Raw genomic sequence first — 21,672 nt, 5'->3', positions numbered from 1 at the left:
TGCCCACCACAGTGGGGCCGCATCCCACAGAAACTTGGTTTTCTTTGTTCTGCTAAATACAGAAGGAACAACAAACATTAAATTAACTAACCTCCAGTTGTACCTAGTAAAGGAAAAAATCTAGCCCCACTTACCTATTACATCAATTCACTAATTCTTTATGTTCATCCCTCTGTACCTTTGTACTCATCATTCCTCGGGCATGGCTTTAATCACAATACCATACACTTCAGCTTCTTTAATCCACCAGCTTCCGTAAACTCACGTAAAAGGGGTGTTTCCTCTCAAATCAAGCCTGGATTAAATTAAACCGAGGCTTGCAGAGAAAACAAAAGTATTAAATCTCAGTAAGAGGAGATAAAAACACAAGGGAAAACAAGTCCCTGGCCTCCGTCCTCCACCACGGCGAGGCACAGAGGCTGCCATTTAGCGAGGGGAGCGGTGTGCTGGGACACATGGGGACAGAAGGAGCTTCTGGGACACCCGTTAATGGTTCATGGCACTGCGGGGAGCCTTCAGCTTTGTCCTTACGCCTCATCTCCTCAGCAGCGTTAGAACATGGTGCGTGCACGCGATGCTTCATGCACTAGCAGTGAGAGCTGCGGTGAAGCCACCACGAAATCCTCACTAATTCGCCACGATTTCATCAGCTCGCACACGACAGAGCCCGTCTATCGCTACCCGATAAAAACACCGTGCAAAACACGTTCAAGCAGCAGCACTACCACCCCAAACACCGGCCCCAAACCCCACGGAGCCCGCTGAGGGCAGCACTGCGCCACCGCCCCGTGGCGCCGCCTCTCGCTGCCGGCCCCACCGCCCACCCCGGGGCGGGACGAGCCGGGCGGGAGGCTGCTGCCGTGCTGGGGCCGTGTGGGGCCGGAAGGTGCGGGCTGGAACCGGGACCGGGACCAGGACTGGGACCGAGACGGGGTTTTGGGGCTGCGGGGCTCGGGCACGGCCCCAAGGCTGCGGGGAGGGCGGCCCCGCTCTCGGCCGCCTCGCGTTGCTGGCGCAGCGAGCGGCGTTTGCTCCCCTGCTTTTCTCGTCACCGCAGGAGCTGGAGGAAGGCTGTCGCTGAGCGATCGCGGAGCGGCGGTGTGGAGACGTGGGGTGTTTTTTTTTTTTCGGCCGGAGGTAGGTGGAGGAAGGCCCCGCTTTGCCCGGCCCCCCCTGCAGGAAGCGAGGGGCCCCGAGGCTGGCACCGCGTGGAGGGCGCTGGGTTCCCTCTTGGCGCTTTAATTCCCGTCCCTGCGCGCTCCTTGTCCTCGGTAGCGTCCATTTTGAAAGGAAAAATGCAGTTTTGCAGCAGAAAAAGGCAGTCTTTCGGCTGTGAAATCTGCCATGTTTTTTCCTTCCCATACTGCCTTTACTTGATACCCCCCTGTAGGCCATTGGTCATCACTGAAAGGCTTTAAAAGCAAAAATACCGATTTTTATTTTACTTTTTACTTTACTATGATAAGAGTTTCCTCTTCTCTCTGCCACAGCTACAAAACGTGTAAGATCCTTTATTTGTTTTAGCTTATTACCAGTACATAGAGAATTGATGTGAGTGACAAGATGGCATTTTGGAAATACCTCAAGGTCGGCACTCACACCACACATTGCTGCTGGGGTAAGGAGGATACCTAAGGACACAGTCGTGTTTTGTTTCTCCTGAGTTGCTCCTCCTGTGTAAGCTGGGCTGTATAACTATAAAGGCCTCGTAGCTTGGCAAGAGGATGGCATAATAACCCAAGCGTGAGTTTGGGGACTTAAGGAGTGAACAGGGCCTGCAGGCAGACCCGCTGTCATGTCTTCACTCATGATCTCAACTAGGTAGATCAGAGCGAGAACAACTATCCATTCTTTGCACCAGTTTGATTTTTCACAAAAAGACGTGGTCTAGGTGACATAAAAGTGAAAGAGCCCTTTTGAACTTCCTGGAGGCCTGCAGAGGTTAGCCTCCCTTCATCAAAAGCATAATTAACACTCTGCAGCCTTTTATCATACCTACTAAATGCAGGTATGATTGCAGGTATGATCCAAATGCAGGTATGCAGGTGTAAGATTAAAGAATGAAAAGGCAAATTAAAGTTTATGAAATGTTAAATTAATTCAAGAATGTGGAGCTTGTTTCATGTCGTGATTTTGCAGCTTTTTTTCACGTCATAATAGCTCTAAAATGCAGCTGTGCAACGGTGAGAAGTGATCCTTCAACTTCTGTTCTTAATCTGCAGAACAGCTAGCTGCTTTCATTCAGGTTCAGCTTCAGAAGGGTTTCTTGTCACTGGTGTTGCCTTGCTCTAGAGCCTGCTCTTTAAAACAAAAAAAAAGAGAGAAAAAAAGGTGCTACCTGTGCCTTGTGGAAGATTTGTTAAGGATTAGCACTGAGCTAGTGTGAAGAAGGTGCCAGTTGGAAGTACCATTTTGAGATGTGATATTTCTCTTCTGCATTCCCAAGAGAAGGCTCTGGTAATGAAGTCCCCAGCAAACAGCACGATATTTAAACACTGTTTACCTTTTTCTTCCCTTCACAGCTAGGGTGGCAAAATACAAAAGAACCCCAGGATGTCTGTAATTCAGCAAGGGACGGCATCACTTCGTAAAGCAAAGAAAACCACTGTAAAAATTTGTCTAGATAACCCCTTTGATATTCAGTGGAAAACCATAGATGGAGATAACATGCATTTTATATTACAGACTTTAGAAGAAAGCATTAAACAAATTGGACTTAAAAAGGTAGAGGCTCCAAGGAAGAAAAAGCGTTCCAGTACAAAAAAACAGATGGAAAGAAAGTGTGATGCTAGCAACAATGAGCTCCCTACAGCAGAGGAAACAGAAGGCAATCAACAAGCACCAGGATGGACTGACATAAGTATCAGAAGACAACTTGCGATTGGAGTTAATGAAGTTACAAAAGGATTGGAAAAAAATGAGCTGCTTCTTCTGCTGGTATGCAAATCTGCAAAGCCTGCCATGATCACATCGCACCTTATCCAGCTGAGCGCAAGTCGAGACACCCCAGCAGGCCAGGTTCCCCGACTCAGTGAAACGATAGCACCACTTCTTGGCTTAACATCCGTTTTAGCACTGGGCTTTAAAAGGCAGTCTGATAAATTTACTGATGTAATAGAAGCAATAATTCCAAAGATACCAGCTTTGGAAGTGCCATGGTTTCACTATAGAGCTGAAGGATCCGCGGCAAATGCAGATTCTTCAGAAATTCATGAACCTGAGCAGCTTGAGGAGACAGTGGAGGATGAGCACACAAGCCAGAAGCGGAAGCGTACAGAAAGCAATCAGCGCGATCTTTCGGATGTGATTTTACAGCCTTTGAAAATCAAGAAAGTTGTTCCAAATCCAAATAAGATCAAGAAACCACCTCGCAAAAAGAAAAAAACCTTTTCAGCATGAATGACTTCAGTTCGGTTCTTCCCAATTAAAGTGATTCGACAAACTCATCTGTGTTGCATTCACCCGAGGTTCTCTCCGCTTTAATAAAGAATATTGTTCAAACTTATGAGTCTGTCTGGGGATAAATATTTAATTTGCAGTTGGAGATCACAAAGTTAAATTGGTAATGAATATCCTGGAGTAATAAGCACAGCTTTGGAATTAATGTAAAGCATTAAGCAAGCTTTGTATTTTTGTACAGATGAACATGCCTCAGATAAAACTGATTCAAATTAAGTGTAATTACTCAAAAAAAATTGATACCAAAATTGAAAGTTTATTTAAACAAAGGTCCATGCCAGTATAACTCTTAAAGCTGGTTCGATGCTTGTTTCAAGTAAAGAGCTGTAACAGCACAGGCAGACTTCCCTTTTGAACTTTCATCCTTTCCTCTGCTGAACAAGAATCTTGGTTTGGTCAAGCATGTATGCAGGCTTGGGTTCCAGCTCTACCTGGTGGTCAATATGCTGAAGGAAAAAGGTTATTTTCATACATAGAACAGAACAAAATTACTACTGCATTTGGAAAAAAAAACAACAACACACTTCTGTATGTAAACTATTAACACACATATCCTGTGAGAAAATGTAAACTAAACTCAGTTTCTAAATGGAGTCTAAAGTTATTCCCCAGGAAATTCAGCCATGGCCTGTTGTATGTAAAGTAGCAGATGACAGCTGTAGTTGCTACACAAGACTAAAAGGTTTGGAGTTTCCTTTTGCTGAGGTCTATGAACAGTCTCCTAATGAGACAGCTGTTTTGTAGGAAGGAAAGGAACTAGTACTGCAATTCAAACTGCAATCAAAATCGACAGCGCAGGAGTTTATTTGGCACTCTATGTTATAAGCAAAAGTGAATTCTATGGTATTGTAAAAGAGCAAAATAGCTTAATTGTTTCATCTTGTTTCGCAAAGATGGGTTTTATGTGTTGCGGTTTTCAGAGCTTTGCAAGTCTAGCCTCCCAGTGCTATCAGCTAGCTCATCTGGAGTTTGGATTTAGATAGAAGTGTCTTAAGCTCACGATACTGACTATGAAGGGAGGCAGTAGCCATGATTCTGTAGTTGTCATGCTCCCTGAAGTTTAAACAAAACAAAGGCATTCAATGCCAGAAATTTGCCCTCCCTCGCTGAGGGCGGCAAGGAAAGAGGTGATTTTATTTTGCCTTGCTTCATAGTCCTTCACAGAGGTCATCTGCTTTGGCTTTTTAGATGCATACAATTTTGAAGGCATGCTAGAACCTAGTGTAATTAATTCCCATGCTAGCTAGTTGTAACATTTAGCTCTTAGTCTTTAAGAAGAGCACGAGGATTAGCTTTGGTAAAGAACAAAGCACAGCAGTCATCTTTTCAAGCACCTTGCTGCCTGCCCAGCTCTGTAGCTCTCCCAAGGGATTTGTGTCCCCTCTGCAAAGTTACCAAAGAAAAGAAATTACACAGGATGTTTGAAAAGAGTAGTGGGAAAGGTGGTAGAGTGAGCCTTCAAAATGCCTTCAGATTTGCCAATTTTGAAACCAGCTATTAGTTTTTGAAGGGTCTTACCTGGTAGCTGTTCAAAACCTACCGCACGTGCAGGTTCAACATGTGAAACAGCCCAAGAGCCTGTGTCAGAGCTGCTGACAGCAGCACCCACGCCAGTGCCCTTTAGTTAAGGCCCTGCTCAGGAAGCGAGGGCGGGCGGCCACAACTTCCAGCCTGCACCCACGCGGTCAGGCAGTTACTTGGAGGTGGGAAACCTCCAAGGCTCACAAAGCACTCGAGTTAAAAGAGCAGGTTCAGCCAAAAGGCTGAAGCACTTATCGGGGACAGAAGAGACTGTTTTGGATTAAACAGCCACTAGGTAGCAGTTCTGTGCACAGGACTGCCCAGGAGCTGCTCCAGCTTAGGTTCAGATGTGCCCTCATCCCTCATCCTCTCTGGCCCTGTAACTTTTTAGTCAGCTACAGCACTGCAACACTTCAACAGGAGCACAACTCTGTCCCCTTCCTGTAGTTAACATCTAGCTAGTCAGAAAAAGACAAATTTGCACGCCTCAAACTCATTGTTTTTTTCCCCAGAATATGGCCCAAGTGAAGAATGGCCACACTCCTTGCTTCACGTGCACTCACCCTAAGATATGGGCAACAAGAAAACTCAGTTCTGCCTTCTGCCCATGTGCATTTGGTCCCACCGTGGCCTAACCGCTTTTGATTTTGGAAAAGAGAAAAGAAAAAACCACTGTCGAGCATTTCTTCCGCTTGTATTTTTGAGGGAAGGCAGAGCAAACGAGCCCGTCATTCCCCTAGCACCCAAGGCCAGAGCAGGGGGAGCTGTGCTGTGACCGCTGCCGGGCACCACGTCCCTCAGCCCCGGGGCAGAGCCACGCAGTCGCCCCCAGCACTAGCGGCTGGGTGAGGATTGCCGAGGCTCTGCCCTCGGGAGCGAGGAGGCAGCGAGCACCAAGGCCTGGTGTCAGCCTCCTCCGTGCCTCAGCGTGCTCCCAGGTGAATTCCTGTCAGGCAGGGCCGCGTCCCGCCTTCCGGGAGGTGAGAGGTCAAGTCTTGGATGGAGCTGGGATTAAATCCCTGTTGCTGCCTCAGGTATCTATCCCGTCGGTTGTGTTTTCAGGCACTTGGTTCTGCTCAAGCCTCACAGCTCCATCTGCACAGACTGCCTGGAAGATCCCCTTTAAAGCCCTTGTTTTCCCCAGGCCCCTAGCATGCCTGGAGGGCAGACAAACATCTTCAGTCCCCTCCTTTGTGGAAAGGAAGGCGGATGCTTTAAGCACAGAGCTATAATGCAATAAGCCAAGCTATTTATCGCTGTCTCTAGGGCAGAATCCTCTCACTGTTCAACAAGAAACCAAACCACAAACAATTGACACACAGGAAAAGAAGGGGGAGAAAGAAAACCCCCAGTGCTACGAGGAGGTGGGCAGGGCTAGCAGTTACGAAGAACAGACAAATTCATCTCCATCTAAATTGATGTTTTTAGGTACAGGCATGTTTAAAAGGAAAGCTTAGACATTTGCATTTCATGAGATATTCAAGTCACATTCAAAAGATGCTTACAGCACAGAGGCTTCACTACCACGATTTGGCACTTTCAGCTAGGACAGCTTCTTGCTGCAGCTGCTGGCGGCGCTCACGTTACTGCAGCACCCGCCAAGTGAAAGATCTGCTATCATACCTAACTACGGCGCTACGCTGGAACGCATATAAAGTGCTTCAGAAGCCATTCTGGTTGCCGAGCATTCGGGAGGGAATTAAAACAGCTTGCCCAACAACAACGACCAGCCCTCTTACATTTCAGGAAGCGCAGCGCACAGGCTTCCAAGGACTGAGGGTAGAGCATTTCTCTTCCACCTACCAGCCACATACACAGCAAAAGTTCTTGTTCCAAAGTCAGGATAAAAACACTACCAGGAACAATTTATGAATACGTATTTACACAAGATACTTTTTCATTAGAATTACAGACTTCATAGGAAATCAAAGTAGACAAAGGAATATGTGCAATTTTGCAGAAGCATCGAAAACATTCAAACTATAAATATCCTGATAGCACTACTAAAATTCTTAGTTTTACACACAGGCTGATGGTACTCTACTGAGGAAAAACTAAGGTTTTGTGCCACAACTGTAAATCAAGTACAGTAATGTATTAACATTCCGGCAACATAGGTAACACCTGCACTGAACAGTGCGATACTGTTAAATCAATCCACTGATCTATTGAAGATCAAAGTACAAATCTGTATTTTTATTGATTTGGCAGCGTTGCTTATGGAGAAACAAATGCACTAGTTAAACCAGTACATTGTCATACTGCTCCAGTTACAAAAAACATCCAGGACTTTCATAGAGCTACAAACGCATCATAACTTCATGATTTTTCCCCAAATGATGATATCCACGTGAAGTAAATATAGCAAAGATACTCAAGTTTGTATCCTTCATTCTGTTACACTGACAAACATACACCACCACTTAATAAATAGAAATGCAGCAGTTCATCCACATAATAGCAAATATTTTTGTACCCTAATCCACCACTGAAGTTCAGTTTGTACAAAACAGTCTTTTCTACAGAGTGGAAAAAAAATACCTTCTTCTCATCAAGGTGCAAGCTAAGCTTTGAAACTTAAATGAATGTGCTTTTATTCTTTTCATGGACAATAAAAAGAGTTTCAAGGACCTTCTGATTTATCTGAAAATGCATAAATTTGGTCACATGTGGATTTCTTCATTGCTCAGGTTTAATGGACTATTCAGTATCACTGACGTTGTGCTTTTACTCCTCTTGAACAGTATCATTCCAAGAGCTATGGAGATCAAATTAACGCAAATGACGACCTCAGAGTTCTAGAAACACGTGTCCTCATTGTAATACAAGACCAACCTAAAGGAAGAAGAAAAATGCAGTTTTTTAGTTCAAGTACAGCAATAAATCTAAACATTATTTTCTGGTTTTCTGCACCTGAATCACGGATCTTTTCTTTATTTTTTTTCTTAAAAAAAAATAAAAGAAGATTTTTTTTTTTTTAGTTTTTTAAAAATTTTTATTAAAAAATAAAATAAAGAAAAAAATTTAAACTCCTCCCATTTTGGCCAGGATAGATGAAAGCATTATTATACCTAACACAGTTCAGAAACTTTTTTTAAGAGTCCCTTACCTTTTCAGATTCCATGCCAGGACACCTCCAGTTGTACAAATAATACTGCAAATTTCCATCTCCAATCCCAAACTTGAGTTTTTCCAGGAATGTTTTGTTTTCCATTAAGTCTAGTGCATTGAACACATCAAATCCTTTCTGGCAATAGCAAAACATTTTTAAAATTTTACTTATGAAGTTTCAAATGATACACAAATAATACTTTCCACAGAGGCATAACGATATCCAAGGGACTAATCTAATTAAGTGGAAAAGAAAAAATATACGGGAATAAATCTTTCCATTTAATTAGATATACATACAAAGAAAGTATCCCAAGGTAAAAGATCTGAAGAGTCCCTCAAACACTCCCCTTTGTTTTATCTTTCTGGACATGCATTTTTTACACCCTGTGACATACAGGGCTTTGACACACATGGCCTACTCCAGATGAGGCTGTGTAAGTACAGCTTATGCTGGCTTTCAGTCATTTGTACTTGTTATTGATAAACATTTTTGTACCTTAATCCTTTTCTGAAGTGGTATTTCCTTTAGAAATCAAATCTGACACGTCACACTCCCTCCCTTATTCATGCACTCTCTGCCAACTTCTCTTGCTCTACCTCCCAAATTCACTACTCTGAATGAGCCAATTTGCTCTCTGCATGCAGCGGCGTTGCTGATTTAGCTGTAGCACAGCGTACTGTGCTGCAACACAAACACATTGAATCCCAACCCACTCTGAACTCTTCATAAGCAACTTAAAAATAAGGCCAGTTAAGCCATCACAGTGACAAGCATCATGTATGAACAGCTGAATTTGCCTGGAGGCTGGATAAAAGAGTCCATTTACTTGCAATTAACTGCAAGGCAGGCTGACCTAGGAACTTGGAGTCTTAGCAGCATGAAAGCAGAGCACCAGGAGGACTTTCTATATTCTAACATAAAAATAACAGAGTTACAAAACAGTAATGCTTAGTTACTTAAGCACGAGACCATTCTTTGCTCAGTATAAAAATTACGCTTTTTTTTTTTTTCAATAAGCACCCCGTGTTACAAAAAGGGAGTTTTCATCAGTTTAGGATTATTTAAAAGAAAAAGTCACAAAGCATAAACAGTGAATTTAGTAAGGTTCCTTACACAAAGATCATTCTGTGCACAGATGAAGCTACGCTAAGTTAAATGTGCTGTGAAAAACGTGCAGAAACAAGACAAGGTGGCAAGGATCTGACAGTTGGCATCTAAAGAAGCAAATTTTTTAATAGTCCAAATTAGCCATTGACAGTAGCAGTAATCTCAGCTCAGGAGAACATGGCTACACTGTATGTACAGACACACTGATGAAGCTTTGCAATTAAGCACTGAAAATTCAAATAAATGTTAAATTTCCCTGACGTAGCTTTAACTTGCTATCTAAACATCAACACGTTAGGCTCAGGTTACTCTTTTCTGGGAGGTGTAAGAAGTTGCTGTTCAAAGGTACTTGCTGCACCCCTCTGCCAGGCCAGAAGAGCACTCCCACGGCGAACTGTCCTACACCTTGAAACAGTGTCAGCTTGGACCACAAAATGGGGTTTGGAGGGGATCATCATACCACTCTCCCCATGCAGTACACATGGAACGTAAATGCATAGCTCCAAATTTGGGATTTCACTTAGGAGGTCAGGCATTTTGCCCAGTAATTACTAAGATTTTACCAGACTTGGTTCTAAGCTAGTTTTATATACTGTAATAAGAAAGTAAAACTTCAACATTCAACTGACATGCAACTTGGAAACAATTTACCGAGTTGGATTTCTATCCTCCAAATACATTCTTTGGATGTAAGTGTAGAATGGTTTGTGGTAGGTTAAGCCCAGCCAAAAGCCTAACACCCACCCAGCATCTTGCTCACCCCTCTCCTGTGGGACAGGGAGGAAGTGCTGGGATGTGCAACACCTGCACAGCTCTCCACCACAGAATATATTGCCACGGTGTTGTACCACACCCCCATGAAAGCCTGATGATTAAGGGCTGAGCGTTAGCTTTTAGTCATTCAGCACTAAACCCTTATAATTCCTATGCAAGGACTCTTACAGTCTCTTCCCTTCCATTTAACTAAATCATGTCTCAGTGTTATTCCACACACAAAGCAGTGCTTAAAAATTAAAACGTGATGTTGTCTATGTAACTTTACAGGCAGCAGTTAGTAACAAGACAGTTTATTTAATATTTTTAAGAGAACTTATTAACTCAAAGGAAAAATATTTTAGTGATACTTTCCATTCTTTTGATACTGAGTGAATAAGGTTGCCAGTGTGCTGTTGGATATTTGAACAGTTCAAGCTATTACAAATGTTTTCATCTTCATGCACTTGTCATTCACTAACATCGCTCAAAGTAAAGAGGAAAACCAAATGCAGCATCTTATATTTCAATATATATTGTATTGATGTCTCATCAAATACACTGCTGTAGACAGTAAAACAAAACAGAACGCAATGGAATGTACAAATTACTGTCAGTTCTTACCTTGCCATTACTTCTTTCATGAAAGCATTCTTAGAAGTAGAAGAAGAAAATACTTACCAACTTAGCTATTATGAGTGCATCATTCATTAAGTCCAAGAGGGGGGTCTCTGTATGAATATTGTAAAAGGAATAGGCAGCTTTCAGGCTTTTATGAACAGGATGGTGCATCACTGTTGAAGGTAACGTGTAGAAACTCAGGAAGTCTGTTAAAATACCATTTGAGCCCTACAAAAGAAAAAGTCAATTAATAAATAACCACTCAGTTATTGGTTAGGCTACCACAGAGGTTCTAGAGAAAGTAAGTAATAAATGCAGCACAGCTTTGCACGCCATATCTATTACAGAATAAGAGGTAATGCTGGCTAAGAATTGAAGAAACTGAAGAAACTGTCCCATCCCTCAGGCCAATTCTGCTGCTTGTAGACTCTTCCGTAGGTTTCTGGGCTTGAATTCACAGAAGACAAAAACCAACCCCAACTTTCTTTTTCCAGCTGGGGAAAAGAAAGGGAAGGTGGGAAGGAAGAGAGGCATTAAATTAAGTTAGACTATGGAAGAGTCCATTGAACATTAGATTCACTGCAGAGTAAGTAGGAAAAATATTTTACTGAATCAGACTATAAGAGAAAAAAAAAACAAAAAAAAACACAACAAAATCCACACAATTCCCACAAATTAGCAGGTGCCCCTAAAAAATGGTTTTAAAGAATACTGCAGAAACCTATCCGTCAGCTTAGGGAATTATACTGAATTCAAACCAAATCCTTTCATCAGTCGTAATTTTTTATTTTTTTTTTTTTTTTAAAAAAAAAAGCAGATTTGAAGACCATTACTTACTACCATGTCACATCTCCAGAGAAGCAAAGGGGAGCAGGGGGCATGGTGTGGGAATATTGTTTTTAAAACATGGAAATATTACAGCAAAGAACCTTATAAGACAGTGATGTTTTGAGATTTGAAAATTCTTCTATAAAATATCCCGTTATAAGAGAGCTGCTCTTTTGTCACATCCAAACAAGCACTTCCTCACTACGAGAATGCAATACAAAGAACAAATTTGGAATTGTGACAGCAAATCCCAACTACAGCATGTTTTTCATTCTGTCTGTACTTCATAAACTTGATGCTGATGTGAACTTTTACAAATGGCATTCGTGTTTACATTCCCGAGGTAGTTAGAGAGTGCTTTACCTCTACTACAAAAGTGTCAATAATATGATCCCGAGGCAGGAACCAGTGGGCCACCTCTTCCTCATCCATCACAGGAGCAAGATTAAACTGCTTCAAGTAAGTGTTGATTAATTCTTGTACTGCTTTAGTATCTTTTTGTTCCATTGGTCTCAAACCTGAAGTCTTTGTAGCCTTATTGTAACAAAGAAAAATAAACGTTAAGATGTTGAAAGGAAAATTGCACACACAGCAAGGGCTGGAAATAGGTTGCAGAGTCATTCCACTTGCTATAATGCATTTATTATTAGCCTACTTTACCCCAGCCACCTAATTCATTACACTATTTTACAAAACTGCTTTCAATCAGAATTCCCCCTCTTCTAATTATTGAGACAGTCTGGGGCACTTCAATCTTTATGTTCCATTATTGAAACAACTTCATTTCTCCAGAGAAGGAGATGCTACTGCCAACAGCCTAGACTTCATACATTTTGTATTCCTTTTTTTTTTTTCAGGTCAGTCTTTATTTCTTATCTTCTTCTAAGCTACCTAGAGCCCAGATACAGAAACAAAACATAAAGCAACTTCCATGTCAGAAGCTAAGCTGAAGACAAGAACACTTCTAATTCACGTTTACAAAAATTAGTCAAGCTATAAACCAAAGTCAACTGATAATGTTTAATTAGAAAACTTTTAACACAAAACTCCACCTATTTTTAGTGCTTGTAAACTCACTTCTGCCAACTCACGTTTCTGTACAGGCTCAACTGCTGTTATGTTAACAAGAAAGCTCCTCGTAACTTCAAGCTTTCTGAAGTTAAAAAAGGTACTATATTTCAGCAAATACTGCACTTCTCTTGACTGTAAACATCAGAAGAGGGGGAAAAAAAAAAAGCTTTCCAATCCTATGAAGTAAAGGTTTAAACAGAGGTGGCTAAAATTTTCTCCCCAATTTTTATTTCCTTGGAGGGAGAGAATGCTCATTCTCTTTCAGAGCTCATTTATCCTGCTTCATCTGAGCCACATACTTGGGCATGTACCACATTAATCACAGCAAAGTCAATTGCAAGAGCAGCCAGGTAGTGGCTTGATTACTGGAAGCCTGAAATTAGTGTAACTGATTATTCCTTGCTCCCAGGGAGTTATTCTGGAGGAGGTCTTTATTCACACACTCTGGAATTCAGCAGCCAGATGAAAAATCAAGGCACATTTTGCCACCTCCATGTGCTGGGTCTAATCTTCCTCCTTTCCTGCACAGCCTATGGTTTGTCTCTACAACAGCACATCTTCTAGTATTTTAAATGCCCTGAATCCTTAAGGGTATTCACTTGATTTGTCTGCATGGCTCTTCCTATGCTGTATTTTGTTCATAACCTCCCTAGGAATGGCAATATGAAACATTGATTTGTTCCCTTTGAACCTTCCCCTCTCTTCTAAAGCTATATAGAGGAGCACGAAGGGAGGAAAAGCAGCTGGGCTGGAACATCTTTATTCCCCCACAACACTCAGAATGGCCACACCTAAATGATTATTTCTAGTTCCAGAAGGGAAGAAGAGTGCACAGAACTGGGCTAAATTTTGTTTCTCCACTCCACACACCAAGCTGCACAGGGCACGTACCCACGAGTGTCCTAGCTCTGGAGCTCAGTCAAGAAAAGCCATACAAAGACACCATCCATGTTCCTGCCCTCATTCTAAACCCATCCAAATTTTATACCCCCTCACTGCTCAAGAGATTAAACACTTAAACCCTCCCAACATTTTTTTTAAAACTAATTTATCTATAGATACATACACAAACACTGCCTTCAGTGAGGGTGATATCTTACTAACATAATTACTGCCTTTCCTTTATCATTTCTGAAAACCTATTCAGTTCATACTGTTTGCATGATTAGGATTGATTAATTCCTCTTAAAGGGAGATGAGCTCCCAGTGGCAATGATATTCCAAGGACTCTAAGAAAAGAGGTCAGAATGCCAGAAACAGTGTTTGGTGCTGAGGGACATTAAGTTGGTGGTAAAGAACTCAAAAAGCTTTTGTTTTAGGACAGTTTGGCCTGAACGAACCAGTTTGTCTAACGTAACTGATAACAGCCTCAGACTGAGGATAGATATTCACAAAAGCACTCAAACCTTTCCACAGAAAAATAAATTCGAAAAATTTACAGCACAAAAACTAAACAGAAGATATTAACAAAAAGATTATATCTTTATTTTCCATGGAGAATCTCCCAAGGCCCATCTAAAAGTAAATGCACAATGGAGCATCTATTTTCTATTTGCACATCTCTGTAAATGCTGTATTTTCTGAGTAAGATGGTGCATTCTTAGATTTCCGTAATTTGTTTCTATTTTGCAATTGGGGTTCTACACTAAAGGGAGATGATCAAGGTACAGCTGCTCTGGTTTCTAATGACTCCCTGTAGTTACATTTTTTTGTTCCGTACGTAAGATCCTTATCCTATTCTTTCAACTATTCTTGTCCTGCATTGTTTCCACGAGAAATAGTACTGGACTTGCCAGTGAAGCCTATATTTGAAGTTGTCCACTGGACTTCTTAAAATGTCTTCAGATTTGATGAAACCTATATTTAGTTCTCCAAGATTAAAACCTAATTAATTTGGTTATTAACGCTTAAGCTCTGAAAACTGCTGCCTTGCACACAAGGGAGAAGCAGTAAGTGCAGACACAGGGAGCATGCAGGCAGCACAGGAAACAAGTCTCACTGGCAGCAGAAGTTGAGATGAAGGCATGGCAGGGGCTTTACACTGAGGAGTGCTTATCGTGTTACTCAGATGTGCCGGTAACGTGATGTTGCAGGCGCTGTTGTTAAGTATAACCAACAGAAATAATTCCCCAAAGTCAGATAAATCATTACAAAGTGTATTATTTTAAAAAATGTATTTTTTTTTATCCCAAAGGGAAGGTTTGCTTACATAAAAAGGTTTACTGATCTGGCACTGGTCCAAAGGACTGCCTGCCATCCCTCCAAAGAGAAAGGTAGCTTTTGCAAGCAAAGAAATTGCTTTCAAACATATAGCTTAGACTGCCTTCCATAGCCTGTTACAGCAATGAGATTTTTTGATAGTGCATCTCAGACTACTTACAGTGACTTGCCCTGTCAAGGAAATGCATCCTAAGGCTTTTTGCCAGCCTTGCTATTAGCTGCAAATATGGGAAAATATTTTTAACTAACCTTGCGATGCCAGAACGTTTTTTTTGGCCAGGCCATGCAAATAACAGTACACAACATTCTGAGGCAGCTTTTGCTGAGCCTACTCATTGCAGAAGAACAATGTTCTCTGACATACAAGAAAAAGCTTGAAGAAAAACAAACAAACAAAAAAATCAACCAATTCCACTGTACTCAATCAACTTTTGAACAGACTTCTCCAAGAATTTTAAGCCATGAGCTGTTAATTTTCTACTCCAGTAATTTTCTGTCAGATTAATCAAACCTAGAATAATCTTGATCTCACACATTAATGAAGTCAAGGTTTCTGAATTTATTTACTTCTCTAAAGGCTTTTGAGCCATTTATATTTTCTCTACACACAAACCTACGCTTCCAGCAATAGTCTCTTCTGTCTAGTGTGGCCCTTATTTCTGGTTGGTGAAAAAGACTGTATTTTCCTATGCCCTGCATGCACTGCAAGCCTTTCCACACCAAAGCCTGCGCTGTCAGAAACAGATGGAAGGTTATTTCGAGCCTCACAATAACTGTGGGGATTCTCTAGAAGACATACTGCTTACATCAGGAAGCCTGTAGAGCTTCATTGTTCTTTGTAGAGTCATGTTTCTACTCAAATGTGAAAATTTCACCTCCACCAATTTTCTGGGGTTCAGTGATCGATGCCAATACCTGGAAATAAAATTCATGAGATTAGGTAGTGTTTTAAATACAGATTTACTTGTATCCATTTCTTTAATTTCTTGCACTGCTCCTCCTCTCCAGATTTGTTTCCTAGCAAGCCTGTACCAATGTCTGTAAGAGGCTTGAGCAAATAAAAAAACAAACCCCACCAAAACCAAAACAAACTAAAAAGGGGAAAGCTACATGTAAGCAATAGCTTCTAAACAAGCCTACAGTCACTGTATTTTGGATCCAAGCAAATTATGGAACAAGTAAGAACAGGGTGAAACATTTCAGTACCTGCCACAGTCCTGACAATCTCACCATACTTACATCACAAAATTTATTTTCTTAACAGACAGGTCCCTCTCTGCTCGTGTCTCTAAGCAGTTTGTTGAAGGGCCTCTTCTAGGAGATCATTGTGCAACAGCACATCCCTGGTTACTCTAGCACAGCATGGCTTTTTATCTGCCTTTACCTACAGAAAGTTGTAGGATCTTTGGTGTCGCTACATACAAACACAATTTCAAATCAAAAGGCTCATAAATGATTTCAAATCAAAAGGCTCATAAATGAGCACTCTGTTTTCAGAAGGATACTGTTGAAACTGAACTTCTCCCTGCACAAATAAAATCCACTCCAAGCAAATGAACTTATAGTTTGTTACATACAACGTTTTCCACATGATAGTTTTCCCATCTTTATCACATGCCGATCAAGTCCTCCTTTCTTCAGGAAAGATGAAAGCACTTCAAAAAAGAAAATCATACAATTCCCAGAAACCCTCTGCCATCTTTGGCAAGCAACCAGGTCAACAAGGAAGTGTCCCAGCTGGGAAGCAGGCCACTTGAAAAACACAGGTATACAATGCTGCCATTGCTAGCACAGCTTCCACCAGAAGGTCAACAGAGGTATCTATTAATCTATTTGAGGTACAATAAACAAACCCGAAATTAGATTTTAGCCTAAGATGTTTTATCCAAGGCACTGAGGGAAAAAATAGAAGCCAAGAAAACCTCATATGCACTTGGGCTTTTAGGTTAGATTCAACTCCACAGCATTCGATTTCTTTTAATGTTATGCTCTTGTAAGTGGTTTATGTGGCAAGGTTTTGGTGCTGAGGAGCTGCAGTGGTGGCCTTTATGAGAGGAGCCCAGAAGCTGCCACGTGCTAGGTAAGAGCCAGAGCTCCAAAAGGGACCTGCCACTGGCTAAAGCTGAGCCAGTGAGCAATGTTGGTTGTACCTCTGTGAGAGTAGATTTAAGAAAGGGAAAAAAAACTGCTGTGCAACAGCAGCTGGGAGAGTGAGGAGTGAGAACCAGCCCTACAGTCCCCAAGGTGAGTGCAGCAGGAGGGCAGGAGGTGCTGCAGGCACGCAGCAGCAGTTCCCCTGCGGCCTGTGGAGAGGCCCCTGGGGCTGCAGGCTGTCCCCCTGCAGCCCATGGGTCCCACATGGAGCAGATCTCCACGCTGCAGCCCGTGGAGGAGCCCCTGGTGGAGCAGGTGGATGTGGCCTGGAGGAGGCTGCGGCCCATGGAGAGCCCCCGCAGGAGCAGGCCCCGGGCCGGAGCTGCAGCCCGTGGAGAGAAGAGGGTGGGTGGAGGAAAAGGTGTTTTTAGTTTGCTTTTAGTTCTCACTGTTCTAGTCTGCTATCAGTAGGCAATAAATTACATTAATCTCCCTTGTACTGAGTCTTTTGCCCACAACAATAATTGGCGAGTGATCTCCCTGTCCTTATCTCAACCCACAAGCTTTTTAAATCATATTTTCTCCCCCTGTCCTTTTGAGGAGGGGGGACAAGAGGGTAGCATAGCGGAGCTGAGCCACCAACTGGTGTGAAACCACAACAGCCAATTACACCAAATGCTCATTAAAATGACTGCTACAGGAACCAGTATTATTATGAACATCACCTAGGTTACCTGCAAGTAGCCACAGGTTTGGGGAGTACCACTCCAGCAGTGTAAACAGCCTGAAAAATTCCTTCCAGGTTTACTCTTCTGGTTATTTCCCGAATCAGTACAGGTGCTACCCGTTTAGATCTCAGTTTCTTATGGACACACAGAAAATTGATTTCTACCATTTTCTTCACACTAAAAAAGAGATTAAGTAGTGAAAAAACAAAACAAAACAAAACAAAACAAACAAAAAAAAACAGTAACAAACAACTGCCCCTGCATATTGCATATTTTTAAATGCATACTTTAAGATTTCCATGTTGTAACAGAAGGATCTGAGGTAAAAATATATCAGCCTGTGACAAACTACATCTGCAGCTAATACTAATCTATGATAGCGTGACATTGGTGGCAAACTGTACAATACACAAGCAGCATCTAAGGTGTTCGTGATACTCCACTTTCAGAGCTTTATCAAGACTTAACCCATTACCAACTTTAAGATCCTGAAAGACATCCAAGAACATGCTAAGTGGTATCATAATACTTCATGATTGTCAGCATATGACTATCTGGCCAAGGAAGGTCATCTGACTAGGTACCCTTTAAATAAATAAAATGGCACAGACAATTCATCTGTATCATCCACCAGTAAGAAAATTCCTTAAATATTTATTACTGGTTTTCACTGTAAGGATGCTACAAACTTTTTGAAAACAAGCAAACAAACCAAAAAAAGACCCCACAACCCCATTTAAAAATCTCTGCTATATGCAAAGGATTTTTCTTTCTCTCTACGGTCACTGAGCCTCTTTCTCTCTACAAGTTCTCCACGGCAATGGATGCCATTTTAAGCTTTGTTTCACGGTGTTACTCTTTTACAAATAAAAAAGTAATGGTGCATTTTACCTGTCATAAATACGAATATTTGCAGGGATGGCACTTATGAATCCTACCAGTTTTTTGTTTGAAGACACTCTAACACCACAGTGCCATTGGGGTAACCAGCCCGGAGGACGTAGTGCCCTAGAATTGATGACAGAAATAATTACAAATTACTGCCTAAGAAGATGTAATAAAAACAATCTTCTTTGCACTCCAGCCAGAACAGAATGTGGAACTTTCTACTCACCACAGAAGAAATTCAGGTGAATAATCAAACCTAAACATATTATCATCATCTTCTACGTAATTCTCATTTAACAGTGTGTATAATTCCTTTAGCTGAAAACACACGTAGGAAGAAAAAAAAAATCAAAGATCTATCCACACACACCAGTGAGAATATACTTCAGTGACTTTAAGGTACATATAAAACTGTGTTACTTACAACTTCGGCATTGCTAAGATCCAACGTGTCCCACATAAAACCCTGTGGCAAAGAATATGGCTCTAGACGGACATTGTCCTTATCTGGTTCAATTGCACCATGTGAAGTTATAACTTCGTCTTTTCAGGAAGGAAGAAAGCAAGAGGGGAGAAAAAGAAACAAAGAAAGAAACAAAAACCAGTTACACTGCTAGCTTCCCAATTAGTTCTCAAAAACTGCATTTAACTCGCACCATATTTTTTCTCAGAATTACGTGACAGGAACATGAGGCTTTTAGAAATGCTTAAAAAATCATATTATTAGCTTACGCTACTGCTCAGTTCTTACAGATTGCATTCAGACTAACTACTACTTCATCAGAATACCTATAGCCAAGCACTGAACCACTCTACCTCAACTGATGGCCAGTATTTCATAACACAAGGCACCAATTTATCAGCACATGCACAGCACTTAACCAGCTATGAAATCCCAGGTCTTATCAGGAGAAATGTGTTGTACTGACAGCCAACAAACTATGGCTTGGATCCTGTTTTCAGCTGACTTGAATAGACCCGAGCTCAGCAGTACACAGCAGAAACACAGCAAAGGCAGGGCTTTTAAGAGATGCTGGAGAAATATTAAATTTATTCCTGAAATTGTACATGAAAATCTGCTTTCTCCCCTTCCCTTAATTTACAGCTCTAGTGATTCAGTATATAACAACTAGCTGGGAACAGAAACTGTTCCTCTTCTTTGGAGCAGCACCTGCCAAACACAGCACGTACTTCTCCCAGGTGATGCCCAGTCCTGACAAACAGTTATGGCCCGCTGTCCAGTTTGGAAGGCCATCAGTACACAAACTCTGGAAGTATCAACCACCTAAACGCTGCTGCCACTACATGGCAGACTTGACCTAATATTATATACCAAAGGATCTATTGCTAGCAACCTTAACTGTAAGGCAGAGCGATTCTGAATGCAAAGATCCCTACGGCTACTTCCTGAATCAACAGATTTTTTTCCACCTGAACATATCCAGCATGTCAAATAGTGACGACTTCTCATTACGCTCATTCAGCAGATAAAGCTAAAAAAAATAAAAATAAGAAAGATTCAACAACAAAAATCAAGAAGTGATTCAGAAAGATCGCTGAACAGAACCTCTGACAGCCAACTTCAGCAAAGTGTATTTCTACTGAGGAGCCCTAACCAACCATTTTTAGAGCCAATCTCTTGATCCTTTTAGGCTGGCAAGGGACAGACTCATCTCTAGAGAGCTGCTTCAGGATATAATGACCACCCTGAACTGAAGCCCTGGAAACGCTGTGCACACACTTGAACTGGCTCTGAAAAAAACTTAGTTATGGTAGGAATATTTCTTGATTTATTCATCAACTTTATTAGGCTAGGCTCTTACATGTATACCAAGGCAAGTCTACTGTCACAATTACTATCATTAGTTTGATTAGATGTTTGTCTAGAGAAGAACCGGGGCAGGTCAGTTCAATCCAGTGGAAAGCACTGCAGCAGAGATGCTGCTCTGGACTTCTCCGTGCAAGGAAGTCAGGGGAAATATGATCACTGTGGATTAAGCTACAGAAATGGATTAATTTGAACTGCTGCCTGTGAAATAGAGAGCAGCGTGCTCCTGTGCTTTATACTTTACCTTATTTTTGCTTATTCTCCACCAGTCTCCAATGTCATGGAGACAAACCTTCAGAACAGAACAGACAGCTGTTCTGTGGCTGACAGCTTTTGTGCTGAGACTGTTTTATTTGTGGGTCCCCAAACTCAGGGGGTTGGGCACTGCAGAGCTAGAACAACTTAACTTAAAGATAGTGAAGAAGGAAGAAGGTGGTGCAGAAAATTGGAAGAAACAAGAGAGTCAACTGCTGTCTTCTCCAGTACAGACTAAGATTTACCCGCTGTGTGTAAACAGGGGATCGGATCAGTACAGAAGAAGTAATCTGACAAAATTTTTCCAAACCTGAAGGCAAGGGGAGGTCACATCACCTCCTCACTTGGCACCAAGAACAAAGAAGGGATGTAGAACGTATGCCTTCAAGGTACTGTAGTGTACATTGTGGAAGAAACAAGTGAACAAAGAGCAGTAGAAGTGTACGTGCATGAGAGAGGTGTCATTATCCACTTAAAGCTGCAGGAAAACTGTAACCTGCATCAGGAGAGTCACCATCTGTGTGACAACAAATCTGTCTATAGAAAAAAAATATCAGAGAATTATCAAAGTTTACTCCCATCACCACTTGACTGTGGTTTGTTTGTTTTTGGTTTTTGTTTTTTATCTTCCCTGAAATGGAAAAGACTTCCATGTTCTGTTGTTTGAGAGTTCAGACCTAAAATATAAAAAGGAATGCTACTGCAACAGCATTTCCCATTTTAATAGAGAACATCAGAGTAAGATTCATTAACACTGTGCTATGTTGCATATTTCTTTAGGGGCAAGCACTTTCCTAGAGAAATCAGGAATCCCACATAAACAACACAAAAAATTAAGGAACTCTACTGCATGCAGTTCAACTTAATACCCATTTTAGAGAAGGTGCCACACAACTCGTACAGGTTCTGTTAGTGATCAGTAGGATCACATGCCCAGGCCCCGTTCAACTTACTAAGTTTAGGTACAGGTTGCGTATCCCAAAACTGGTATTTACGTTTGGTAGCCTCATCAATGTTCTTTGCTGGACCTTGGCATGCAGAGAGCAGCTCCATCGCTCTCTGGATGTCTTGAAGTTTCTGCATTGGAATGGCTGGATTCTGCGCAGAGACAAACAGAAGAGGAAGCTTATTGGATATGTTTATTTTGAACAAGCTGTACAAATGTGTTCATTTAGTTAATTCTT

General features: G+C 41.6%; 2 protein-coding genes across 5 annotated transcripts in view; one reads left to right on the top strand and one right to left on the bottom strand.

Moving 5' to 3' along the window:
* Positions 1–830: 830 nt before the first annotated feature.
* On the top strand, positions 831–3,472 carry RPP38 (ribonuclease P/MRP subunit p38). 4 transcript variants are annotated; one of them, XM_084282975.1, is made up of 3 exons: positions 834–886; positions 1,058–1,137; positions 2,523–3,472. In XM_084282975.1, exon 3 carries the CDS (start codon positions 2,554–2,556, stop codon positions 3,397–3,399), a length of 846 nt encoding a protein of 281 aa, XP_084139101.1. In that variant the 5' UTR covers positions 834–886; positions 1,058–1,137; positions 2,523–2,553; the 3' UTR covers positions 3,400–3,472. The 4 variants fall into 4 exon arrangements, with proteins under 4 accessions (XP_084139102.1, XP_084139101.1, XP_084139103.1 ...); XM_084282977.1 differs by having other exon boundaries at positions 857–1,137; positions 2,523–2,607; positions 2,686–3,472; XM_084282976.1 differs by lacking the exon at positions 1,058–1,137 and having other exon boundaries at positions 831–886.
* Positions 3,473–6,395: 2,923 nt separating this feature from the next.
* NMT2 (N-myristoyltransferase 2) overlaps positions 6,396–21,672 on the bottom strand; it is a 28,326-nt gene continuing 13,049 nt past the window's right edge. The window contains exons 3-12 of the mRNA XM_084283263.1: positions 21,442–21,586; positions 18,830–18,948; positions 18,632–18,723; positions 18,409–18,525; positions 17,524–17,694; positions 15,502–15,610; positions 11,768–11,938; positions 10,637–10,804; positions 8,090–8,227; positions 6,396–7,815 (exon numbers count right to left, since the gene is read on the bottom strand). Of these exons, the coding sequence (XP_084139389.1) occupies positions 7,795–7,815; positions 8,090–8,227; positions 10,637–10,804; positions 11,768–11,938; positions 15,502–15,610; positions 17,524–17,694; positions 18,409–18,525; positions 18,632–18,723; positions 18,830–18,948; positions 21,442–21,586 (1,251 nt within the window). The 3' untranslated portion in view covers positions 6,396–7,794. The remainder of the gene's footprint in view (positions 7,816–8,089; positions 8,228–10,636; positions 10,805–11,767; positions 11,939–15,501; positions 15,611–17,523; positions 17,695–18,408; positions 18,526–18,631; positions 18,724–18,829; positions 18,949–21,441; positions 21,587–21,672) is intronic.

The sequence above is a fragment of the Netta rufina genome, assembly GCF_964035555.1.
Source record: "Netta rufina genome assembly, chromosome: 2".
Taxonomy (NCBI): domain Eukaryota; kingdom Metazoa; phylum Chordata; class Aves; order Anseriformes; family Anatidae; genus Netta; species Netta rufina.
Note: the sequence above shows the minus strand (reverse complement) of the source record. Positions and strands in the feature narration are given on the sequence as shown.